The sequence below is a fragment of the Notamacropus eugenii genome, chromosome 5 (assembly GCF_028372415.1).
Source record: "Notamacropus eugenii isolate mMacEug1 chromosome 5, mMacEug1.pri_v2, whole genome shotgun sequence".
Taxonomy (NCBI): domain Eukaryota; kingdom Metazoa; phylum Chordata; class Mammalia; order Diprotodontia; family Macropodidae; genus Notamacropus; species Notamacropus eugenii.
The window spans coordinates 243,015,831-243,041,504 of NC_092876.1; the positions used below are offsets into that span (position 1 = coordinate 243,015,831).

The 25,674-nt window shown below is 36.9% G+C and overlaps 1 protein-coding gene across 6 annotated transcripts in view; it reads right to left on the reverse strand.

Annotated features, from left to right (window-relative positions):
* Positions 1–25,674, reverse strand: part of ZNF385B (zinc finger protein 385B) — a 510,100-nt gene that overhangs the window by 282,099 nt on the left and 202,327 nt on the right. The window contains exon 1 of one of the 6 annotated variants that reach the window (XM_072612531.1): positions 13,031–14,616. The exons of the other annotated variants lie outside the window; for them this stretch is intronic. Coding sequence (XP_072468632.1) covers positions 13,031–13,037 — 7 coding nt within the window. The 5' untranslated portion in view covers positions 13,038–14,616. Of the gene's footprint in view, positions 1–13,030; positions 14,617–25,674 lie in introns of those variants that run through there. 6 annotated transcript variants of the gene reach the window in all.

A 25,674-nucleotide genomic window follows, 5' to 3' on the forward strand; every position in this document is an offset into this window, starting at 1 on the left:
TGCCTGTGTGAAGTGATTATAGCCTCTTAAAAATATGTCCTTTACAAGTTCCCTAAAATAAACACACTGAGGAAACAGAAAATGGAGTCAGAACAACAATCTTCTCTAAAATAATGGCCACACAAGTATCACAACAAAGGCATCCATAAGTAATAGATCTCAACCTCAGACAAGAATTAAGCGTTGCATTGTGAGAAGCTTTATGAGGCCTTTTTTATTGTTTACTATAAAAGTTTGAATGTCTTCTTCCAGAGTTCCAGTGTTAAAATGGTAAATTAGAAAAGCAAATGAACATTTTTATTCAGGCAGAAGCTTTAATTGTCAGGCACATGACTTAGGTGGAAGTTGAGTTGGGGACAGAGGAATTAAGAGAGAGAAAAATAAAGATATTAAAACTTGGTGTATTTTACCTTTTCCATGAAAGAAAACTGTGGGTCACTCTAAACCTCAAGGTCAGCTTCAGAGGTTTTTGCTTTTTGTTTAAACCTGTGATTTCATTGGTATAGGCAACTTCCTGTGAAGTGAGTGCCTCTTTTAATACACCTCAGAGATTTGGAATCTTTAAGGGTTTCCCAAAACACTGGGAAGTTAACTTACTTGTCCAGGGTCACAAAGCCAGTAAGTGTTAAATAAAAGACTCTGACTGAGGTCGCTCTGACACCAACGCCATCTCATTTGAAAGAGATTTAAAATTTATAGAGCTTTAGAATTTTATTTAAAGGTCTACTTCCTCTGGTAAAATACCTCTAAGAAATACCTACTATCCTCCCACCAAAGACACACTGTGATATTATTTGACCATCATGACAGACATGTATCTAATTTGGCAAAGAATTTAGAACCTATAAAAGGATTTTCAGTAATCTAGAGAAGTTCAAGTGAGTCCTCCCCACTATCACATGCCCTACGATGGGAGTAAGGCTTCTGCTGTTAATTTCCCTATAATCTATTAGCTATTTCTATCCGTCACTCCTTTGAAGAGGAGGCTGATGCAGGACTTCCTTTAAATCTGACATCTTTCTTCTTCCATGGCTCTGGTTAATTAAAAGTTACGTTTATTGGAGTCAGTGGCAGAAGGACAACCTTCTTTACATATTTTTGCTGATGATATACTTGGCCTAAGAGATATGACAACAACTAGTATAAAACCTTGAGTAGAGGAATCCATTTTGAAACTGACTTTTTTGAATGTTCTTCAGAATGGTAGCAGTTATAAAATATATTTTTTTTTTATTTTCAGTTTTCAACATTCATGTCCAGAAGATTTTGAATTCCAAATTTTCTCCCCATCTCTCCCCTCCTCCCATTCCAGGATAAGGAGAATCATAACTATCCCTTTCCCCAGTCTGCGCTCCCTTTTATCACCGTCCCCTTCTCCTATCCTTTTCCCCTCTATTTTCCTATAGGGCAAGATAGATTTACCCCTTTGCCTGTACAGCTTATTTCCTAGTTGCATACAAACACAATTTTTAACACTCATTTTTAAAGTTTTGAGTTCCACATTCTCTCCCTCACTCTCCACCACCCTCATTGAGAAAGCAAGGAATTCAATAATGCGTAGCCATGCAAAACACTTTCATGACGGTCCTGCTGTGAAAGACTAACCACATTTCTCTCTGTCCTGTCCTGCCCTTTATTTATTCCATTCTCTCCCTTTTCCTGTCCCCCCATAGTACTGTTTCCTTCTGACTACCCCTTCCCCCAATATGTAGTCCCTTCTATTATTTTCCCTCTCCTATCAACTTCCTCCCTGCCTTCCTGCAGGATAAGGTAGATTTCCATATCCAATTGAATGTATTATTCCCTCCTTAAGCCAAATCCAATGAGAGTAAGGCTCACTTATTCCCTCTCACCTCTCCCACTTCCTTTCCATTGTAAAAAATTCTTTCTTACCTCTTTTATGTGAGATGATTTACTACATTCTACCTCATCTTTTCTCTTTCTCTTGGTACATTCCTCTCAACACTTAATTTTATTTTTTAGGTATCCTCCCTTCATATTCAGCTCATCCTGTGCCACCTACTATCTATCTATCTATCTATCTATCTATCTATCTATCTATCTATCTATCTAACCACATACACACATATATAGGTGTATATGCATGCATGTGTATGTATGCATATACATGTATACACACACATGTACATAATACAAACATGCACAAATACCCACAATACATATATGTATATATGTACACATACATATATGCATATGTATACATATGTCTATGCATACATATGTCTGCATACATATGTGTGTAGGCATACATATATGTATGCATATGCATGCATGTATATATATATATATTCATATTCCCTCTAACTACCCTAATACTAAGAAAGATCTCATGATTTACAAATATCATCTTTCCATGAAGGAATATAAACAGTAATGAGTCCTTATGGCTTCTCTTTCATATTTACCTTTTCATATTTCTCTTGATTCTTGTATTTGAAAGTCAAATTTTCTATTCAGCTCTTGTCTTTCAACAAGAATGCTTGCAAATCCTCTATTTCATTGAAATTCCATTTTTCCCCTGAAGTATTATACTCAGTTTTGCTGGGTACTTGATTTTTGGTTTAAATCTTAGCTCCTTTGACCTTTGGAATATCATAGTCTAAGACCTCTGATGCCTTAGCGTAGAAGCTGCTAAATCCAATTGTTTCATTCTGGCTGCGTGTAATATTTTCTCCTCGATCTGGAAACTCTGGAATTTGACTATAATATTCCTAGGAGTTTTCCTTTTGGGATCTCTTTCAGGGGGTAATCTGTGGATTCTTTCCATTTCTATTTTACCCTCTGGGTCTAGAATGTCAGTGCAGTTTTCTGGGATAATTTCTTGAAAGATGATGTCTAGGCTCTTTTTTAAATCATGGTTCTCAGGTAGACCAAAAATTTTTAAATTATCTCTCCTGGATCTATTTTCCAGGTCAGTTGTTTTTCCAATGAGATATTTCACATTGTCGTCTATTTTTTCATTCTTTTAGCTTTCTTTTATAATTTCTTGATTTCTCATGAAGTCATAAGCTTCCATTTGCTCCATTCTAATTTTGAAGGAATTATTTTCTTCATTGAGCTTTTGTACCTCCTTTTACATCTGGCCAATTCTGCTTTTTAAGGCATTCTTCTCCTCATTGCTTTTTGGACCTCTTTTGCCATTTGGGTTAGTCTGTTTTTTAAAGGTGTTATTTTATTTAGCATCCTTTTTTTTTGGATCATCTTTAGCAGGCAGCTGACTCATTTTTCATGATTTTCCTGCATCGCTCATTTCTCTTCCCAATTTTTCCTCTACTTCTCTTACTTGATTTTCAAAATTCTTTTTGAGCTCTTCTATGACCTGAGATCATTTCATATTTTTCTTGGAGTCTTTGGATGTAGGAGCCTTGACCCTGCTGTCTTCCTCTGGTTGTATGTCTCGATCTTTTATTTGTATCCTTTGATCTTCCTCATCATAAGAAAATACCTTTTCATTAAGAAACTAACTTTCTATACTCTTATTTTCCCCCATTTTTGGTCATTTTCCCAGCCAATTATTTGACTCTTTGTTAAGTAGAGGGTGTACTACCCCAAGTTTCAGGGGTTTTGTGTGGCTGTTTGCAGAGATATCTCTAGAGACCTGTAAACTCTCAGTTCCTCCAAAGTGGTATGATCAAAGGAGAGCTGTTTACTCTTCTCCTGGCCTGTACTCTGGTCTGTGAGCAACCACAAGCACTCTTTTCTGCCCTGGAACTGTGAGTGGATTCCCTTTCCACAGATGTCACCAGTTCTGTTGTGGCAGCGCTCCTCCTTGCCCCAGGACCACCACCCAGGACTGCAACCCAGATCAGCTGTTCAATTCCCCAGTCATTGGAAGGCCAAGAGCTCCAGAAGTAGCTGCCACCAGGGAAGTGGCTGCTGCTGCCCTGGGGCTTGGCCTGGGGCTGGACCACATGCCTCTCCCACCCAAGTGACAGAGCTTTCCCACTGACCTTTGAAGCTGTCTTTGGCATTTGTGGATTGAGAAGTCTAGAAATCACCACAGCTGCCAGTGATTCAGTACCTTGATGCCTGCTCCAGTCCTGTCTGTGCCAGTGAGGTCCACACTAGGCTGCACCCCACTCTGAGCCTGGTGCAATAAACCCCCCCTGTCAGCCTTCCAGATTGTCTTGGACTGGAAATCTGATTTACCCTGTCATTTTGTAACTTCTGCTGCTCTAGAATTTGTTTAGAGTCATTTTTTACAGGCATTTTGAGGAGTTTGGAGGGAGAGCTCAGGCAGGTCTCTGCTTCCTCCATCTTGGCTCTGTCCCCTGGTAGCAATTCTATAACTACAGTTTAGTGATCCTCTATCCTGGGTTGGGGTGTGGGTTTCTGCTAAGGGGACATAAGTAATTTTCCCAGTTCTCAGAGAAAGGAAAGACATGTTTCTTCAAGCTCTAATAGTATCAATAAAGTGAAATCCTGGTCACCTCAGTTTAATTGATTAGAAAACAGTACTAATGAAAGATTTGGCTCCTTTGAAATGTCTTTCCCCTCCAGAGACTGAGGGGGAGGACTCAAACTCTTATGGCTATAGTCTAGGCTCTTTATTTTATTCAGGAATTTTCCTGCTGCTATTACTGTTTCAATTGTGTCTGACTCTTTGTGACCCCATATGGGGTTTTCTTGGCAAAGCCACCAGAGTGGTTTGCCATTTACTTCTTCAGATCATTTTACAGATGAGGAACTGGGGCAAACATGGTTAAGTGATTTGCCCAGCTCATAAGTGTCTGAAGCCAGAACTGACTGACTGCAGAGCATGCCCTCTGCCTTTGCCACCTAGCTGCCCCTTATACTATTATACTAGTTCCTTATTGGGCAAGTCATCTCTAACATCTTCACCTATCTCATTCTCTGTGGTTACATGAAGGCTACTGATGTTGCTAAAGAATGTCACATAACCATATCAATGAGTTCCATCAAATATCCACTACAAACAACTGTAAAATAAATTGAATATTCACAATAACTTTGACTAAGTTCTCATTCAACAATCCATCTTTAGTTGAATCATTTTCCCATTCTCCATAGCACCTGTTCCAAACTTTTCTCATTCTTTCAAATCTACATTACCTTGATGACTTTGCCTCCTACTTTAGATCAGATGGAGGCCGTGAAAAATGAGTTCTCTCAACTTTCTTTTTCACTGTTTTCTACAAAATGTATTTTTACTCCTCCTTTCCCTCCCTATCTCTAATTCTCCTTCTCACTACCTTGAAAAAGTAATCTCTTGCTCTTATCTCTCATTTTCCATCTTCTCACCCAATCAAGCTTCCACCTTTACCACTTTGTTGAAAGTACTATTAAGGGAGATCAAGGATGACTTCATTCATCAAACCCAATCCCCATTTCTTTGTGTGCATCCTCTTCAAGCTCTCTGAAGGACTTTGTACTCCACTTGGGCATACATCTCCTCATAAGCGCTAAATAGAAGGTTCTGTTCTAAATCATCTTCTCTGGCTAGACTTTCTCCCTTGTCAGTGTTATCCATGTCTATGTCTTCAACTTTGAACTATATATGAATGATTCTTAACTCTCTCTCTCTCTCTCTCTCTCTCTCTCTCTCTCTCTCTCTCTCTCTCTCTCTCTCTCTCTCTCTCTCTCTCTCACCTTTACCCCAAGCACTGACCTTAAATTTTCAACAACTTGCTGGACATTTCTACTTGGATGTTCCCTTTGCACCCTAAAGTTAAAAATGTCTAAATGTAAACTCATCAGCTTATCACCCAAGTCAGCTTCTCCTCCTGACACCCTTATTTCTATCAATAGAAATGACATTATCATTCTTCCAGTCACCCATGCTGGTACCATCCTACACAGATACAGAAAAGAGGTGGAGATGGGAGGGTAGGCAGCATGACACAAGAACACTGGATCTGAAGTCAGAGGACTTGGTTTTCAATACCATTGCTCTACTATTTACTATCTGTGTTACCTCTCTTATAATAATAAAATGACATTTATACAGATATTGAAAGCTGCAAAGTACTTTGTGTCTCATTTCAGCCTTACAACAGCTCTATTAGAAGGTACTGATACCCTCATTTTACAGATGAGAAAACTGGGGCATAAGAGAATGAAGCAATAAAAATTTGATCCTAGATCTTTTTGACTGTGACACTATCCACTATATCCTGCTTCCCCTTAGGCATTTATTATGTATCATAGTTATCTGGAAATGTATCATATTCTATATATGAGAACCATGAAGGCAGGAAATCAATCTTATTTCATCTTTGAATGGTCTTTACACCCTCACTTATTAACTGTAGGTAAGTAGTTGATTAGTGTTCACTGAAGTTGAAGGCATCATTGTGTTGAACCAATGTTTGACCCACCATTGAGGTCATGAGGCCCATGTCAAACAAAGTTTGGAGTGCCACTGAATCTCTGTGGAATTGTTATATATTGATCAACTGAAAAGAATCTCTTCCCATGGCAACAGCATTCCCTCTTGCCCACTGTCATTTTTTTGGGGGGGGGGGGTAATTAACTAGAGTTATAAATTGAAGGAAATAATATGTCATTCTTTGGCTAACATAACTGATGAAATGGAATAACTTTATATTTTTATACTATTGATGTAAGCATAGAGACAGCTTTGAAGAAGACCAGTTAAGAGACTCTTAACCAAGTGGGGAGAGTTGTTATTTATGCCAAGGAGCACCGTTGTCTAACATTCAAATCAACTTGCATTTATTAAACACCTAGTCAGGCAAAGGTCTTTAACATTTGTGACATGGACTTCTTTGGCAGTCTGGTGAAGACTATGAATTCTTTTTCAGACAAATGGTTCATAAAATAAACACATAAGATTATAAAGGAAAATAATTGCAATGAAATACAATTATCAAAGTAATTAAAAGAAACCACAGACCCCAGGTTGAAAACTCTTGCATTAGGGCTGTACAAATACAAAGGGGTATGAAGACACAAATGAAACAGCCCATGTCCTCACACTGGGAGAAATAACATCATTCAGATAATATTATACAAAATATCTTGAAGATGGGAAGAGGTCAAAGCATCAAATATTTCATACTGGAAGGAGACTTAGAGGTTGTACAGCCCAATCTTACAGATAAGGAAATTGAGGTCCAGAAGAAGTTTGACAGCTCACCCCAAATCACAGAAACAGGAAGAGGTAGAACTAGGATTTGAACCCAGATACTCTGATTCCAAATACTGCGGTCCTTTTCCCACTTACCCACACTGCTTTCTAAGACCTCATTATTGGGATTCTGTTTCCTCGTGAACCCCTACAATCATAAGCTGCACTAAGTTCTAGAGCAGTATTAGTCCAGGGTATTTTATTTACAGTAACAATGTTCTATTATTATAATTATATAATATATAATAATTATAATACTAAATGTTTCATTTAATTCAACAGACATTACTTAGGCATCTGTGGTACAAAGAATATACTAGACAATGGGGAAATATAGAACCGTCATAGGAGCTGACAAAATATAAGCCACCTCCAATCTACAATAATACATAAGAACATTAGGAAGGAGCAGAAAAAGTGCTATGTAAAGTACTCATCTGTTTTACCCAAAACTTTACTGTTGAAACACAGAAAGATATCATAAAATATGATATTTTAAAAGACCATATATGATATATATTTTATGTTTATATATAATAAATATTTTGTATATGTTATATAAAATGTATAATATATAATAAACAATCTTAAAATATGATATTTAAAAAAGAAATAATAAAAATATGTCCTTCCCATAAGAACCCTCACTAATTATGAATGCTGAAGACAAATTTATTTTTGTAATAAAAATTCTTAAGTAATTTGAGGGAAGCAAGTCCCTCTTCAAAAAAAAAATCCCACAAAAGTAAAGGTAATTTCACGTCCCTTAAGATAATGTAAAGTACTCCACTCTCATTTCATGTAATTATCTCTTAGCACTGTTATATGTTTGCTATTTTCCTGGTGCTTTTTAGGAAGAACAAACTATCCGTCTTTAGAAAAAAACAAACAAACCTAATTCCCTTTTGTCTATATCTAATTGAAGAGCTCTCTATCAAGAAACTTGGAAAAATCTGTAAATGCTGCCCTGGGGTTTTTTGTCAACCATAAATTTGGGAATTAGAGTTTCTGGTCCTGCTTAATGAAAAGTAGCAGAATTAAATTTCATTCATCTAACAAGTATCATCTTTTGTAGTTAAAAAAAAAAGTTTTGGAGAATCTCTTCTAATAGCCACTGGCAAAGCCCGTAATTCTAATGCTGAAACAATGAGATCTCTTTTCCAGATCATCAGTCTTCATTCTCAAGATAAATGCAATTGTTTGAAGAGTTGCAATTACATTATCCCTTGGTACTTTATTCTCCATATTTGACTTGCTCTACAATTAACAACTAAAAGGCCAAAGAAATTGCAAGTAAATTTTTATCTCTAATAATAAAAATTCATAGTATTGACTTTCTTGGCATTGGCATCATTGCCCTTAGTAATTACAAAAGCAGCAGTTTTATATAATTTTGCAGGTGTCAAAGTATCAATAATACATAGACATACCATATTAAAAGTTTTGATCAATAGTATTTTATCCAATCCTTTTAACACTGTAACACTGAAAAATTTTTTACTACACTTAGGAAGGGAGATGCTCTGAAAGTTATACAGGATATTCCAAAAGTCTAAAACTTTAAACAGCATTAAAACTTCTGGAACAGCTTATAGAGTCAGTCTTGACTTAACCTGTTATGAAAAAGTACAAAAATTATTCCTGTTAGAATAATAACAGTAAAAAAGGGATTTATGGTAAGGAACAGACACTGCAAGTGAGAGCCAAATGAACATTGGAAAGTACAGTGGAAAGCGGGTTGAAATCAGAGAGGACCTAGGATCATAGCCTTGTTCTGCCACATACTACCTGGGCAAGTCATTTAGCTTCTTTAGTTCTCAGTTTCCCAATCTATAAGATAAGGAGAAGATGACTTTCAAAGCCTCTTCCAGCTCTAAATCTATAATCTTATGACCCCATGGAGACAATGTATCCATGCCTGCTCTTCCTGTGTGACTTGTGCTCATGTTGTCCATTAAAGTTTGCCTCCATGGGTCTATCAGGTGTGCTGGGGGCTTTCCTGGTTTTTTCTTAACATTATGAAAATATCAGTCGAACATGCAGATTGTTGTCCATTGGCTATATCCCTCATACCTATCATCTGACCAGTGCATCTCTTTTACTCATATAATTCTTTGCTAACAATCTTTATGCTATTATTTTCTTGCCTTTTTTTTTTTTTTGCTTATTCTCACCATGACCCTTCTCCACTACCTTTAGGGTGATTCTCAATTTTAATTCTTTAGAGTTCATTGTGTTCCATGACTTGCAGCCATATAACACATGAAGAATGTTGGTATTGAAAAGATGGGTCATTGTTCCAGGGATAAAGTTGGGGTCATCGAAGGGGCTTTGCAATGTCTCTAAAGTGTTTCGGTCTAATTTCTTCCTCCTGATCAGAGGTTCCCAAATATATTTGGTCTACTACTCCCTTTTCAAAAAAAAAATGTGCTCAGTGCCCCCTTGGAAATCTACATTCTTTAATCCTTTAATGATTAGTTTTGAAATTGGAATCATTTAAAAATATAAAATAAAAAGATTCATCTTATATTTAATAATATATTGTCAATATGTGGATTTTTTCCTGCATTGAAAATTTGATAATGTAATATTGCACCATGTAACCACAATCATTACATCCGCATATTCCTGCCAATGCATGCTGAACTTCCTGACAATGTGTGACATGTTCACCTGTCAACACTTTTTTGTTAAGACCTGTTGCCAGACTTGATCACTAATGGGTTATAACTTGCATTTTGTGTGTTTATTTGGAAAATAATATAATCACTATGATTTTAACTCTGTTACACAACAGATGAAATATATATGAACAGTTTTTCAAAATTTTCTTATTTTCTCTTCTTTTCTTATGCTTCCACTACCCCCTTATTTTTATTCAGTGCCCCCAATTGTGCCCAAGGCTATGATCATTCCCCCTAAGAGATGGTCTTATGGTTGTGCAACATACACACACTCTATAGATGGACCAACTCTATAGGTTCACTTGCTCAAACTAAGAGAATATACATAACAACCAAATAAATTTTCCTCTAATAATTCTTCAGTTGCTATAAAGACTGTCAGAACCCAAGACAATCAAAGATAAGATGAGTGTGGGCCTACCCAGCTGGTTCATAACAGTAATAGCAGTGAAGTCCTAACACTTCCTTTTACATAAAATGCTTAATAAAAATTACTTGAATGGACAACATTTAAAAGATAGACTTTCCCCTTCATATGAAAAAGTTCCAAAACTTTTATTTTCCCTGCAAAATATATTCCAAATTACATCAATGTTTCCAAATACACTACACATTCAAAATACTAACTTCTAACAAGCTATGTTTCAGTTAGGTTCTAAAGAGGCATTCCTAAGAAGTCCGAGAAATGAGTAACAGCCAGTGCGGATACTCTAGAATCTCTGAAAACTTCACTTTCCAAATTCTTACCTTTTCTTTTGCACCATATTTAATACAGAGAAATTCCTGAATATGAAATAGCTACCTCAAGATCTGTAATGCTGAATTGAAAAATAGTTACAATAGTTCTTTCCAGCAAGAAATATTTAATATTTGTTCCCTTTTTGGTAGGTATTTTAAAGAGCCAACATACCTGACTGCAGAGCTGGGATGGAGCATGAAAAGAGGCCTACACAGGAAGTGGATCTAACTATTTTATGGAAACATCTTAGCTCTGGGACTTCTCTGTGGAGAAGTTGCTTCACTACTGCCTCAGTTGTCTCATATGTAAAATAAGGGGTTTGGATTCAGTGGCCTCTAAGTCCCGTTTGAGCTTTAAATCTGTTTCCCTAGGCTCCTGTGATCTGTATGACCACGAGCAAGTGTCAAAACCTTTCTGAGGCTCAGTTTCCTTACCTGCATATTAGAGATAGCACCACCACAGCATTAGTGTCAGAAGATTATCATGAAATTCTGAAGAGATAAAGTGTGTAAAGCTTTTTACATTCCATTAAAATGAAACATAAATTTCAGTCATTTCTTTCAAAATTATTCTCCTTATAATAAACACAAAATTTACTACAGCTCACAGAGAACTTAACACATTCCCTATCCCATTCTGCCTAATAATCCAAACTTAATTGAATCATCTGCTAAAGAGACTTGAGTTCTAATCCTGAGGATGCCACAGAAGGAGTCTTAAGGCCTTCCTCAGGTTCCACTGTGCCTTTGGGCTGATAAGTTTCCTTTTCTATGAAATGAGAGGGTTGACCTAAATCCCCAAGATCTCTTCCCCCCAGTTTTTTAATTTTATTTTCTTGCACCTATTCTCCCTCTAATCCCATAGTGCTCATCCCAAACAAGGAAAACAGCACCTTATTGAACCAATTAAATTCATTGAAAAACCTGATGCTTCTGACTCATGGCTATTCACATCTGATCTTTCTTCCTGTTAGAAATGGTGACAATATCTATGGTCTAGATCCTTCCATAAGTCACCTATGCTAACTTCTTCCTCTCATCTCTACATCTCTATGATGCGGCTAAGATAATTCCTCTCTTCATTTAATTAGCCCCTCCAAACATGTCAGTTCTTTATTTGGAGGTTCCCAATTACTTATTATCATTTTCCAAATTAAAAGAAAGTACCTCTCATCTTTAAATATTAACCACTAATCCCTGACTTTATAATATTCACTAATATGGCTCATCTTTCTCTCTTCTCTCCCCATTAAATCCTTCATTATGTCTTTTGTTCACAAACAACAGGCATTGTGTACTCTTCCTCCTCTTTTGAGAAGGAGAGAAGCCCACATGATTGCTCATGCCAAATTTTTGTTTACAGTACTCCTACTGGTACCCTTAAGTAATCACAACAGAGCCCAGCCTTGCATTCTGGTGGAACCCATTTGAAAGATCTCCTCAGTGTCTCCCTACAACCAGGTGGAATAAGGCACACTAAGGGAAGAGGACAGACAATAGATCTTTTTCTTCTTCTCTACCCTAGTTAGTAATAAAGAAATGTGACCGCATGCTCTCAAATCTGTTACAGGGCTATAGCATTCCATATTGACCAAGCTGACTCATCTGTAAAATAGGGGGAATGAAATAATGAATTATTTCTGGTAGAAAGAGGATTGCTGAATAATTTTAGATTTTTTTGATTCCAAAAGTATTTTTAAGGTTCATTGGCTAATAAGAACAATTCGAAGCAGAAAAAAAGTATTCTCCAATTCTCTTGACATTTATGTTCTGTCCAGAGAGATGTAAAGTGTCAGACATTTTTTATGAAATGTGACTATAAAACATTAGCAAAACTCAGGGGTTAAAATTGGTTAAATAAAAGTACAAGAATAATATGCTCATGGGATAACTGAGTTTTCTCAATTAATAATATCCTTTGGCTAAATAAATATCAAAATGCAGAAAATCTGTTGTACACCAAAATACACAAGTGAGATGTGGATAAAAAGCTGCCTCAAGTACACGTGTTTCAAGAAAGAAATGTCATAAGAAATATGAGCAGCTCAAGTTTGAGGGTAAAAAAAGCAAAAGCCTAAAACTGGAAAGAAAATCAGAGGCAGAAAACTTTCTATGCTAATGTAAAATTTACATAAAAGATATAAAGCTTTATTATTACTATGGCCAGGAGAGAAAGCTTTACAAAAATTCCCAGTATTATTAAAAATGATAAAATGTATTTCTTAAAGTAAGGCTTCTAGATCCAGTAAAGCAATACTAATAAACCAGTCAAACAGTATTTATTAAGGTCTTATGATTTGCCAGGCACTGTGCTAGGTCCCAGGGATACAAGTACAAAGAATAAGAAAATTCCTGCTCACAAGAAACTTACATATGAATGGGAGAGATGAGAACAAATATAAATGGATTAAACATAAAAATGAAGTGAATCATCACAAATATATACAAAATAGTTAAGTACAAAGTAGTAGCTTACCATCCATCTACTATCACTCAGAAATAAGTAAATGACAAAATCCTCCGGTCCACATAGAAACATGCCATGACTTGCTCATTGCAACGCTGTGTTCCACAGAAACATTTCATTTTAAAAAATCTTCATATTGAGCACCACAAACTTGATTCCATTCTCGGAGTTGGTACACAACAGATGATGAATGTGCATTAATGATGTGTTCTCAGAGTCTGTCACAACACCTCAAAGAATGAGAAATAGTCAACTGGACTGTTACAGAAGTATGTTCACTGAGTTGTTGAAGTAGCTATGTAAATATTACTCAGTATTTCTATTAGAGGCATGTTATGAAATACACTTATAAAGTGTGTTAAGATTCCTTAAGGAGAAAATACATGGCTGTCTATGAGTTAATATTAAAAATTTAGTAAAAGTCACATTGAATGTATTGTATACAGCCGAAGTGCCTCAGTAGCAAACAATTAATAAACTGTCGTAGGAAAGGGTAAGATTTAAAATTAAGAATCTATGATTATTATTCAAATGTTCTGGGTCTACAAGCTTGCTTCTGCTGCCAATCAAAATTTTATGAATCAAATTCTGTGTAAGTCTTGAGTCAGTCTTGTTACCAACCTACTTCATCTAATCTGTCCTTCTTTGTTCAATTATGTCCAGTTCTTCATGGCCCCATTTAGGGTTTTCTTGACAAAGATACTGGAGTAGTTTGCCATTTCTTTCCCCAATTCATTTTATAGAAGAAACTGAGGCAAGCAGGGTTAAGTGGCTTGCCCAAGGTCACACAGCTAGTAAGCTTCTGAGGATGGATTTAAACTCATGAAGATCAGTCTCCTCTGACTTCGGGCTCAGCACTCTTCACTGAAGTACCTGAGTGCCTCCTTCCTAGACAGGTTATTCACATTTACATTTCCTCCAAGACTTACAAATTTGTAATTTATATGCAATTAATATATATTGGTTAATTTAGTTTGTTAGAAGCAGGTGCTAATTAGTTATCTGGAAAGATCCCTTGGAAAAGTTAGTCTCACATTTTTTTTCCATAGATGTTCATCCTTAACCCCAGTCAGCTGTCCCCAAGAGACATACCCTTATCACATGCAGGATTTAGAAAGACAGTGGGAATAGATCAGTGCAAATCCATTATTACTACTATTTTGGAAGTACATGTTAAAAAGCATTCCTTAAAAATAATGGCTTATATTTCATAGGATTGTGGATATAGAGCTGGCAGGAATTTCAGAAACCATCTATTCTAAGGGACCTGCCCTAGGTCACTCAGGTAGCAAATATTATACGTGATATTTGATCCCCTTTGACTACAGATCTAGAACTCTGTGAGCAGTGCCACGCCACCAATATGCTAGGGGCTTGATGGCTGTCAAAATGCAGTATCTCATCTGTAATCATACTGAGAGGGAAAGTGCCAGATAGATCTAATCCTTTTACAAATGAAGAAATTAAAGCTCAGGAAAGAGGTGACTCACCTAGGGTCACACAACAATAACGGCAAAAGTGGTAGAGTTGTGATTCATGAAAACAGGTCTTTTTATCCCATTGCCAGGACTCTTTACCACTACACCACTCACTTAGGGACGATGGGGGGGGGGGGGGAGGCAAAGTAGCATTAGCTTTGGTTAAAAGGACAATATCTCTAATAACAACATAAAATATATTGTTATGTAGGAAGAGTTCTGGTCAAATTCAAATGTGGAAGAAGAAAGGGGGGATAGTTGGAGTACTTGGAGAGGTGGAGAGAGAGAGGGAGAGGGAGAGGGAGAGAGAAGGAAGAGATGGGGAATGAGAGAATGGGAAGGAGGAGAGAAGAGGAAAAGGAGGGAGAAAAGAGAGCGAAAAGAGAAAGGAAGAGGGTTGGAGACCGTGGAGAAGAGATGAGAAGAGACAAAGTGGGGAAAGAGACCAAGGGGAAGAGGGAGAGATGAGGGAAGAAAGAGTGAGAGGTGGGAAGAGGAGGGATAAAAAGGGAAATTGGGGAAAGAGGGAAGGAGAAGGAGGGAATGCGAGGGAGCTTCAGAGAAAATGTAAAAAAGCAGGGGTGGTGGCATAGTGACAGAGAAGTTATTTCCCAAAGTAAGCCAGATAATAACAGTTTAAGAGTGCAGCCTGAAGAAGATGTCCTTCTGCTACCAGATGCTGAATGAGGCAGGGAGAGCCTTTGATTTCCCAGAAGCACTGGGACAAGGTGAGATTTAAAAGTCTGAATGAGATTTAGGAACCAGCAAGCTCCTTTCCCTGCTCCATTTAAAAACAAACAAACAAAAATACTGATACCCAAATCCTACTGAACCATGTTGCCTCAACACTGCTAGGAATGTTGGGAAAATCACTATGCTAAATCCATGTTCCCAAATGTCACAAACAGCAGTGTAGTGGATGATAAGTTTTTCATAGATTTAGAGCTGAGAAGGTCCTTGGAAGCACAGACTGCAACTCTCTCCTTTTATCTATGAAAAAACTTAGGTATAGTTCCTGGTTTCAAGCCTTGCTTCTAAGACTGTGTTGAATCTTTCTGAGACAGCTTCCTCATCAATAAAAATACCGCTACTAACAATACCTTACAGAGAAGTAGTTGCATGGTGTAATAACAATAATGCATGTTTATCTTGCGCTTTCAAGTTTGCAAAGGCTTTATAGACATCTCATCTGAGTCTCAGATGAGAGGAAGGGAAAAGGGAAGAGGAAGAGGTGGAGAAGGAAAGATTATAGCTAGCATTTATATAGTGCTGAGGGGTTGTAAAACATTTCATTTTATTTTCACAACTCTGGGAGGTAGATGTTATTATTATCCCCATTTTACAGATGGGGAGACTTGAGTCAGACAGAGATTAAGCAACTAGCCCAGGGTAATATAGCTAGTAAGGGTCTGAGGCTGAGTTTGAATTCATTTCCTTCTGACTCCAAGTCTGGTGCTCTATCAATCTGCTGACTTACTACTACTACTACAACTACTACTACTACTATTATTATTATATGGATTATTGATGATCCCCATTTTATAGAAAGAACAGTGGATTGAAAGCCAGCCTTGGAATTCATTATCTCACTCATACTAACTGTATGGCTACTCTGTTTTACCCTTGGAGGAAGTTTCCGTTCTTTCCCCACATTGATGAAATCATAAATACGTATGGGAATGATGAAAACTACCTTTTAGGATTAGCTTGTAAGTTAACGAAGTGATGTAAGTAAAATAAATATCAGCTTTTAATAACAGAATTTTAAAGAAAGAATAAGGCAACACAATAACCTCTGTGTATAAGAGATTAATCAGGGGAGTTCTCTAATCAACTTTCTGAGCTTATGGGGAAGGAACATTTATTCAGGACTTTTGAAAACATCTCTCTATGGAGTGCTGGGGAATGCTCACATTATTGAGAAGACAAAAGCTGTTGTTGTTTTGGCCTCCCTCCCTCCCTTCCATCCTTCTTCTCTCCTTCCCTCATTCCCTCCCTCCCTCCTCCCCCCCATTCCTTTTTTCAGTTCCCTGAGGGCAAGAATTACTTCATTTTTAGTTTTCATATGCCCTAAAAAACTTTAGATACATATTAGGTGCTTAGTAAATGCGTGCTGAGTTTTGATTGTCTGAAGTCATACAAATAGTACATGTGAGTTAGATTTTAACCCAACTCCGGTGCTATTTCCATGAAACCAAAATGATATATTTGTTTGTCTTTTGCTTCCAAAGAGGACCAAATGTATTAAATCGTTCTATTTCAAGTAACTAACATAGTGCCTTTTATATAATAGGTTTTTAATGAATGCTTCTTGAATTTTTGGATAAGATGAGGAAATTACAAAGGAACCTTGATTTTTAACATTCATTTGAACAAAAATAATCAAATGGCATGACACTGCTCATTGTAGTCATTCTCCTGTATCCCAAAAGACATTTCTTAATCAGATCTCCACAGTGGTGGTTGCCCCAGACAAGTTTGATTAGTGTAGAGCTACAACACAGCACTTCCTACAGACGGGCTTCAATGATGGGGACTTCCCTAAAAATGAATTGGTTAGTTCAGAGTTTGGGAAGTTGGATAAGTCTTCTGTGGGAGGAGATACCTCCTGTGTATGATATGTACAGAAGAGTTAGTATTCTGCATTGGGCTCTTTCTTACCCTTCTCTCTTCCACCTTTCTTCTGAATAGATCCTGAAGATGTAAAAAACTGTTATTTGCTCATCCTCCAGGAGCCATTAATAGCTGTCTCATGGTAGAGGCACAGATGCTTGCCTATGTTTTCCAAGGGAGGACTTCTTAGAAAATACAGTTTCTGAACCCTAGCCAAATTAGAAAAGGAGAACATTTCTTTAGTGTCAGTCTCAGAGACTGTCTCAAGGGTAACCCCAAGTTTAAGTGCTTGAGGAACTGGCCATATACTGATGGAAAGGCAATTTCCTTAGCAACATGACTCTTAGTGATTGAATTTGTGACTCTGGTACCAGGACAACCAGTAGCAAGGGATGAAAACTACAAAGAAATATAAGATGACTTAAAATTGAAATGCCATACACATTGAAGAATCTTTAGGAAAAAATCAAAATCTTTCTGGCTTGAAAATTTCATAGAAGTTTTCAAGTGTCTAGAGAACCAAGATTTCCATGGTGTCAAATAAGCCCCAGATCCAATTTATACACACTGAAGCACTCTTTTTGCATTAAGAGCAATTGCTTTCTTCATAAAAAGACCTATAAAACATATTACCTAAAATGAATGATAAATATTTATAACTGTAGCTGGTAGGTTCCAGTTATATAGCTACTATGTCATTAAACTGGAATGATATGGAATTGGAGGGAGGAAAAAGCAAGATCATAAAAGCATTTCATTTTGTATCAGATCTGCAATTTAATCTAATACAACTTTGAATATTCTTCTCTCTCTGACTCAAGTCCATAAAAAAAAGTCATCTCCACTTTTCAGTCAGGCTAAGAAACTATTAACTCAAACTACAAGGTCATCAACAGAAAAATAAAGTCAAGAGATTGCTCTTCTGGGTCCTTTTCTAATAATGCCAATGCTTCTCAGGCACATTCTTTTAACATCAGCTCCAGTTTATTCTAATATTAACACTCACTGGAAGCCTGGCCTTTGCTCTGTTCTGTAGCAAGCTTAACTTTTGCTTTTATATTTATACGTTATAGTTCAATTTAAAGAAGAAGCAATAACTTAAATTTGCCAGATACTATTGACATGTTAGGAAGTAATTTAAAGATGGAAGGAGATGGCTTTAAGGGATATACTTTTAAAAATTGGAATTAAACTAATTGGAGAGAAAACACTATGATAGCAATTCCCACACTGTGGGTCCCAGCGTCATCACTGTTTTACTGTTTAGAAAATAATGGCTGATAGTCTTGCCTACTGAATATTGAAAATACTGATTCCATTAGAGTCAGAAACATTAAACAAGTAATAGTGTGGAACACCAACTTCATTTATTTTGTGCATACTTGTTGATAGCCTAGCCAGTTACATATTTTAGGCTCTACGCATTTTCTCTTCAAAAACCAAGAGCATGAGGAAAATGGTAAAAATTCTACACAAAAGTGTTTGGAATGTGGTTGCTGTTTTTTGAGAGGCAGAAAATATACTGAAGGTGGAGGATGGGGTAGGGTTGCCTTATAATTCACTTATTGCCTTTCATATACCAAAGTGGAGACAGCAGAGTGCAGTAGAGAGCCTGCCTTGAAGCCAAGACCTGTGTTCTAAGCCTGATTTCACTTGTCAGTGCTTTTAGCGACTTCCTAATTTGCTGAGGTCTTGACCTACATCAATAGAGGTCTTTAGGCATTCCCTTTACCAGTGAAATCGCTATCCTTATTAAAATATAGTACTAAGTGTCAATACAGCTTAGATTAATTCAAATAAATAAAAGATAACTTTTCGTCATTTCAAATTGCTACCAGAACTCTTTGTCCATCTACCCTCTTTCACTTACATGGTTATAATTTACGTATACTCTGTTGCTCAGATCAACACTATTAGGCAGGTTATTAAAAGCCGACCAGCTTAAAAGTGAAATACTCTTTGGGCTGTTTCTCTGAATTCCAGAGTCTCTAATAATACTCCCCACTTAAACTTTTAATAGCATTTTGGTTCTACTTTTCATACAATTATGACATACTATAGTAATCTGTGTAGTTATCAATGTCTCCTTGATAGAGGGTATGTTACATAAGGGGAACAATCATGCCATATTTAAACTTCCTCTCTTCCTGTGCACACTGCACGTCCCTGATGGGCAGTCTAGGATGGGGCAGGACAGCAAGGTGGGGAACCATGGAGGCTCTGACATTCACAGGCTACATAACAAGTTCCTTCCTCTGTGCTTACTGCAGAAGTAGAAGAAAGAGTTGACTATGCCAGTATTTCTCTAGGGGTTGTTTAGCACTTCCAGGGGAAAAAGGAAGTCTGGTAGCCTGTGAAAAGCTTTGTGGAAACAGAGAACAGACATTACTATGAGTAGGAAGGGCATTATTAGTATACAAAGAACATTTGGCCAGTGAGAAAAGTGCTAGGGAAGAGGCTAAGTGGTGTGTCCTAATTGTGATACTGGTCTTGGATAGGCTCTGTGGTGGAGTCATTGTGACACATGAGGGGAGTTCATGACTAATGGTCTGGTAATAAGTAATGACATAGATAATGGTCTTTGCTACTACTCAGCCCAATCCACAACATGTATTAAGGAGCAAGCAATGATAAGGCTATGAAATAAAATCCCACTTGGTACTATGCATTGCAATGGGAACAACTAACCTTGTTCCCCTATGGCCATCTCTAGAACAAGATATCACTATCGATGGTACTAGGAATTCATAACTACTATATAGAATAAGATTATAGGACTTAGAGTCAGAATGTACCTTAGAGAACATCTAGTCAAATAACTTGATTTTCAAAGAGATTGAGTTCCTAGCCTAAGGTTACACAGAGATTAGGTGACAGTGCTGAGATGTGAGCAAGGTCTTCCAACTTGGTCCAGTGTTCTTTTTTTCTTATATACCATTGTCTTTTGGGGTTGAACTGAGTTAACCTCATCTTTCAAAATTGACTTAAATTGGACAAAATGATTCTTATCTTGTTAATTCTCAGGATGCTGATTCCAAAGCCTGCTTTTATAGCATGCATATTTTGAAGAGTCTATACTTTATTCTGGAACTTTAGGCCTCCTTGCCAGATGCCCTCTGCTACTATGAGATGCTGACAAAGGCTGAAAATTAAAAAAAAAAAGTTTTCCACATTGCTTCTTCCCCCTTCCCACAGCTGTCCACTCTAAAGAAAATCAGAATGGCAAGAAAAATGGTTATTAATAGAAACTATGTGCTGGGTATATGCTGACCCCCTGCAATAATTTTTTTCATCAGAAAAGTGGCCAGACTTTCCTGGCATTGTTTTCTTCTTCTGTGATGTTTTTCTTCTCAAGGTCATTTTTCCCTATGCAAAAATGTTTCATCGTGTTTTCAGATAATAAAAAAATTTGTTATATTATCATCATTCAGTAAGAAGTTTGAAGTTTCTTTTAAAAAATCATTTCCATGTGATGTATAGATTTTAAAAAGTAAGTGGAAGCATGGTACTTCTGCAGAAGGCAGGACAATCCTAGGTATACCCGGGGCATGAGTACATTTCAGAAACAACGTCTGGCACTCAGCTCTCCCACTCTAGGTGCTATAGGCATTCAGAAGAACATTTGATTGCACAATTGGCATCAGTGCACATTCTTTCATACATATTAAAATATCCTAGCTCCAGAGAACAAACAACTTAGCTCACAATGTAACTACATTGGCCAGGACTTTGTCATATCTGTCTTAAGGAATTCTTGGTAAATGAGGTCATATCATCATCACCATCATCAAAAACAATGATGACGAGGACTGTGGGGTAAATAATCCAATAGGATTACCTAGGTCTTTTACCCTGAACTGGCTTATCACAAGGGTGAAGTTCTATATATATCTCTGTGACATAGCAAGCCAGTCACAAACCAGAACCATCAACAGAAAGAAGAGCAGGCATATAAATTTGAACTCCAAAATGATGCCTTCCTCTTTAGGTATTTACAGATGCCTTCCCTCATTTTTTGTAGTCGCTTATTATCAATCACTTCTTGCTGAAATTTCTCTTTTTATCACTCATCAAGTTATTCAAGTAGACAATGTATGGCATTATGGTCCAGTGGAAAGAGTGCTGAACTTGGGAATCATTGGACCCAAATTCAAATCCTGACTCAATTACTTAGTTACCTTGGGCATATAACTTAATCTCATTGTTTCTCAATTTACTCATTTGTAAAGTGAGAGAGTTGGACGGGACGACTCATAAGATCTCTTCCAAAGGTTGATCCTACAACCTTTCCATGTTTCTTCTCCAACTAAAAATGATCTGTCTCTCCTAGTACCTTGTAAGTAAAATAGAGATCTGATTACTCTTTTTCACTCAGGAGCTTTCTGCCTTGCATTTTACTCATATACCTCATCTTTCTCCTCATTCCACTGGACAGTAAATTCCTTAGGAGTGGAAATGATAGAATCATAGAATTTGAGAGTAAGAAGGGAACTTCCTCTGATGCATCCTGTCTGTGTGATTCTGGGAAAGTCAGGTAACTTCTCTAGATAACTGTTAAGACTATAAATTTCAGAGAAAGTGCCTACTGACACTGGTGGAAGGAGTTTCCTCTTCTTGGAATGCTCTATACCAGTGAAATCACAGGTTAATCCTTCTTCCTATCCCTAGGCTAGCCAATAAAATAACTTTTCAGGTATAGTAATCAAGTCTATAGTTGGGGAGACAACATGGTATGGATGGAAAGAGCACTGGCTCTAAAAACAGAGGAGGTATGTTCAAATCCTTCCCCTTGTGTTTATCTACTTGTCTGAGCACCTCTAAGTCATTAACCTGTTGGGCTTAATTTTCCTCATCTGGAAAATAAGATGGTTATACTAGAAGGTCTCTTGAGTTCCTTTTCTGAGTAATGATCTAGGCATGGAGAAAAAAAGTGGAAGCTTTAGATAAAACACTAACCAGTTCTCTTTCATGGTTTACTTTTTAATAGACTGTATTGTCGCAAGGTCAAAGAAGTCAGAATGTGTGCTAGGATGGCCAATGGGGAGCACCTGTGAAAAATAAAATAGCATTTTTACTGCCATCTATTCTAAGGGATTGAGAATGAAATTTACGAGTATGAAGAAAATGAGGAAAGGAGAAAAATATAAACACTGATACGAAAATAAACAAATACTTTTCAAAACACTTTAGGGAGACAGATGAAGGAAGCAGCAGGAGGGAGTGAGAAAAGATAAAGGTATGCAATGCCTAAAGGATAATACATAAAAGGAGGATCAAAATACAATTTGCATTTTAGCTGAACAGTCACCAACTTTAGCTGTGACTTTATTTTTTCCCCCCTGTAATTATAAAACTTTTAATCCAGTACTGGAGTGGTATACTGCAGTCTTTGCCCACAGGAGACCTCTGACATTTTATAATTTGATCAATGTTTTTGAACAAATGTCTTTAAAATGTTTAGTCAAATCTTGGAAACCAAAATTGTATCATGACATGCTATTTTCAAAAGAAAGCTTATACTTTAAATAAAATGCATGTAACATTTGCTGTTAAACCTATCACTTCATTTAACTCGTAACAATTCAAAATTTTTTCCTTGCCCCATTTGAATGAGGAAAAATTCAAAATGTTTTCTCCCTGAGAACATTTCTTTTTTTAAAATTTATTTTTAATAGTATTTTATTTTTTCCCCAGCTTCATGTCAAGAAAAACTACCATGAATCTTTACAAGATTTTGAGATCTAAATTTTCCTCTCGCCCTCCTTCCTTCTGAAAATGGCAGTCAGTTTCATCTAGTTTGTATATGTGAAATATATATATTTCATATATCATGAAAAAAATTTTCATTTTATCTGTGACGTTAGAGGGAGGTAGTATGAAGAATGGGTGAAAGTTACAGGAAAGCAGATGCTGCTTCGAGGCCCCATGTAGTCCTCTAGGTCCTCAAGGGCAGCCCTTTGGTTGAATCTAAATTTCAAAGAACAAATCCCCTTAATAAAAGGATTTGTCCTTTAAGACTTGGACTCAGTCAAAAGTCTACACCCAAGGACCTAGAAGGCTACATGTGGCCTCCAGACTCCCTACCCTGGACATTTGTAGTCTCCTAACAATAAATGGGGCTTCTTGGTAAAAGTGGTGAGATCCCTCTACCAGGAATGTTTAAAAAATGATTCTTCTACTGGGAGAAAGGACAGGCTAGCTGGCTTTAGACCTTACTAACTGTACTGATTGTAGTCATAAAAATACTGCAACATGTTATAATCAAATTTGCCATGGCATGGACTTTAATATAGATGAGGCTATCTTGGATTCATCTAATAGAGTAAAATATAATAACAACCTCATTACAAGTAGTGTTATCTCTGGGGAAGTCTCCTAGCAGAAGCCCTAAAGCCAAGTGAAATCTCCAGTGCCCTTTAGCATATAGCTATGGACTTAGATTGAAGTGAAAAAAAGTCAGGCCACAGTTGCTCCTCTTGGGTGAGGTTCTAGATTCCAGATCCTTTGATGCATTTCCCCAATGATCACCAGAGACTCTCTGACCACTCTTCATGTCTTTCAGTAACTGCTAGAATTCTTGTCTATGACTTGATGATTCTGCTTCTAGCCAAACACCTTGATACCACTTCTTGACATTCCCCCTAAAGAACACAATCTATTCTTGACTGTTTTCAGATTAAATTGTGCAAATCATTCCATATTCACATCACTTTCCTCCTGCTTCTCTGTAGCTACTGTCACCATATCTCTACATGCCTCTCCAGCTTCTTAGAGTCTCTTCCCACAATTTTTCTCTGAAACAAAGCTTCCTTTTTGAAGATGACCACTCTGTTTGAGCATCCAAAAAAAAGATCTAGAGGTCTCTCCATCTTTTCTTTTTCTGAGCTGGGATGAGTTTCTTTGTTAGACATCCTTTTAATATAGCATGTTCATGGTTATTCTCAGTCTTCCAAGTAGTTTAAATTAAACCTTATAAGTGGAAGTCAGGTGACTAACTTAGCGTGTTATCTTTTAAAAGGGTTAGGTTTTTTTTTAATACAAAAGTAAAATGGAAAAGTTAGTAAGATTTACAAAGGACACTAGACTGGAAATCGATGTATCTAACTTCTCTTCTCAGTTCTGCCTATAAATACACATGTGAAGGGAACAAATCAGCTGCTTTAAGCCTCAGTTTCCTCACTGATAAAAGGTGAGTATTCATTTAGATGCTCTACTTCAAGTTCTATAAATGTGCTATATATAAAGTTGGCAATTGAATAGCTATGAGCATACATTTACCATCTTAACTTGAAGTTCAGAATGATAACAAATCAATGAGTATTAGAAATGGTTCAAGACAGAAGAAAATCATTGAGAAAACTATGGTTCCCTTATGTAATAACAGTAATTTTTCAAAAGTTAAGGAGAGGCTCAGAGCCAGCACTGCAAAATGAATAAGGGGTCATTTTTGGATTCAAGGAGAATTGGGTCCAAGCCCAATCTCTGGCACATACTAGCTATGAGACCACGGTTGTCAATTAACTTCTTATTGCACTAGGCAACTTTACAAGATTATAAATTACAGAGCAGTTCAGTTACTTATGTGTATGGGTTAAAGAAGTTCTCTATATTGAAGAAGTCGTAGGTCAGGATCTCCTCCCCAAAACAGAGAAGAAGGGGCTACCACTGCAGTAAGGTACTAAACAGATCAACAGATCATCCATCCATCCATCCATCCATCCATCCATCCATCCTTCCTTCCTTCCTTCCTTCCTTCCTTCCTTCCTTCCTTCCTTCCTTCCTTCCTTCCTTCCTCCCTCCCACCCTGACTGCCTGCCTTCCTCCTTTCCTAAAACTCCCAGAGGTATTGCTTTCTTTTTCTTTCAGCCCAAAGAAAATTACTTCTAGATAACGTAAACAGTTAACTTAAGAGAATCAATTTTATTTGCTTCAGTGAGATAGACAAAGCAATACATTTTAATGAGTGCGTACAAAGCCACTTTATTTTGTGATATGAAAAATAATGAATTATTATTAAGTTCTGCTTTTGTTCTTTATTTCACTAAAGATTTTGGTACGCTACCCCCATTTAAAATTACATGCTAGTATTGTCTTTGCTTTGCAATATTGTTGAATACTACTGCCTCAATATACCATGCAAAATAAAGCAAGGAATGATAATAATATTAAGGGCAAAAGGTGTTTCAAAGTACATCAGCTATAATATAGTCCTAACTTTGTTGACCATAGACTGACTATATTTGCTCACATATTTTTTTCTTAAAAGTTGTTACATTTAAAGAAATGAGCTTTAACTTTGTTTTATCATGAATACATCTAATCTAAAGAACTTCATTCATCAATTAGCACAATAAGGAAAAATATTTTAGGTGTGAGTCTGAGAATCAAAACATGGCTCCAATGAAGTTTTTATAAGAGTGGTATTTTTTGTCTATCCCCGAAGTCTCAGTTCTGAAGAAATATGTTCAATCAATTTCACAGTCCTTCCCTCATACACAGTGCTTGATTTTTCTCATGTCATATTTATATTCTATTGCATGATGATCTGGACATTTCTTGTAT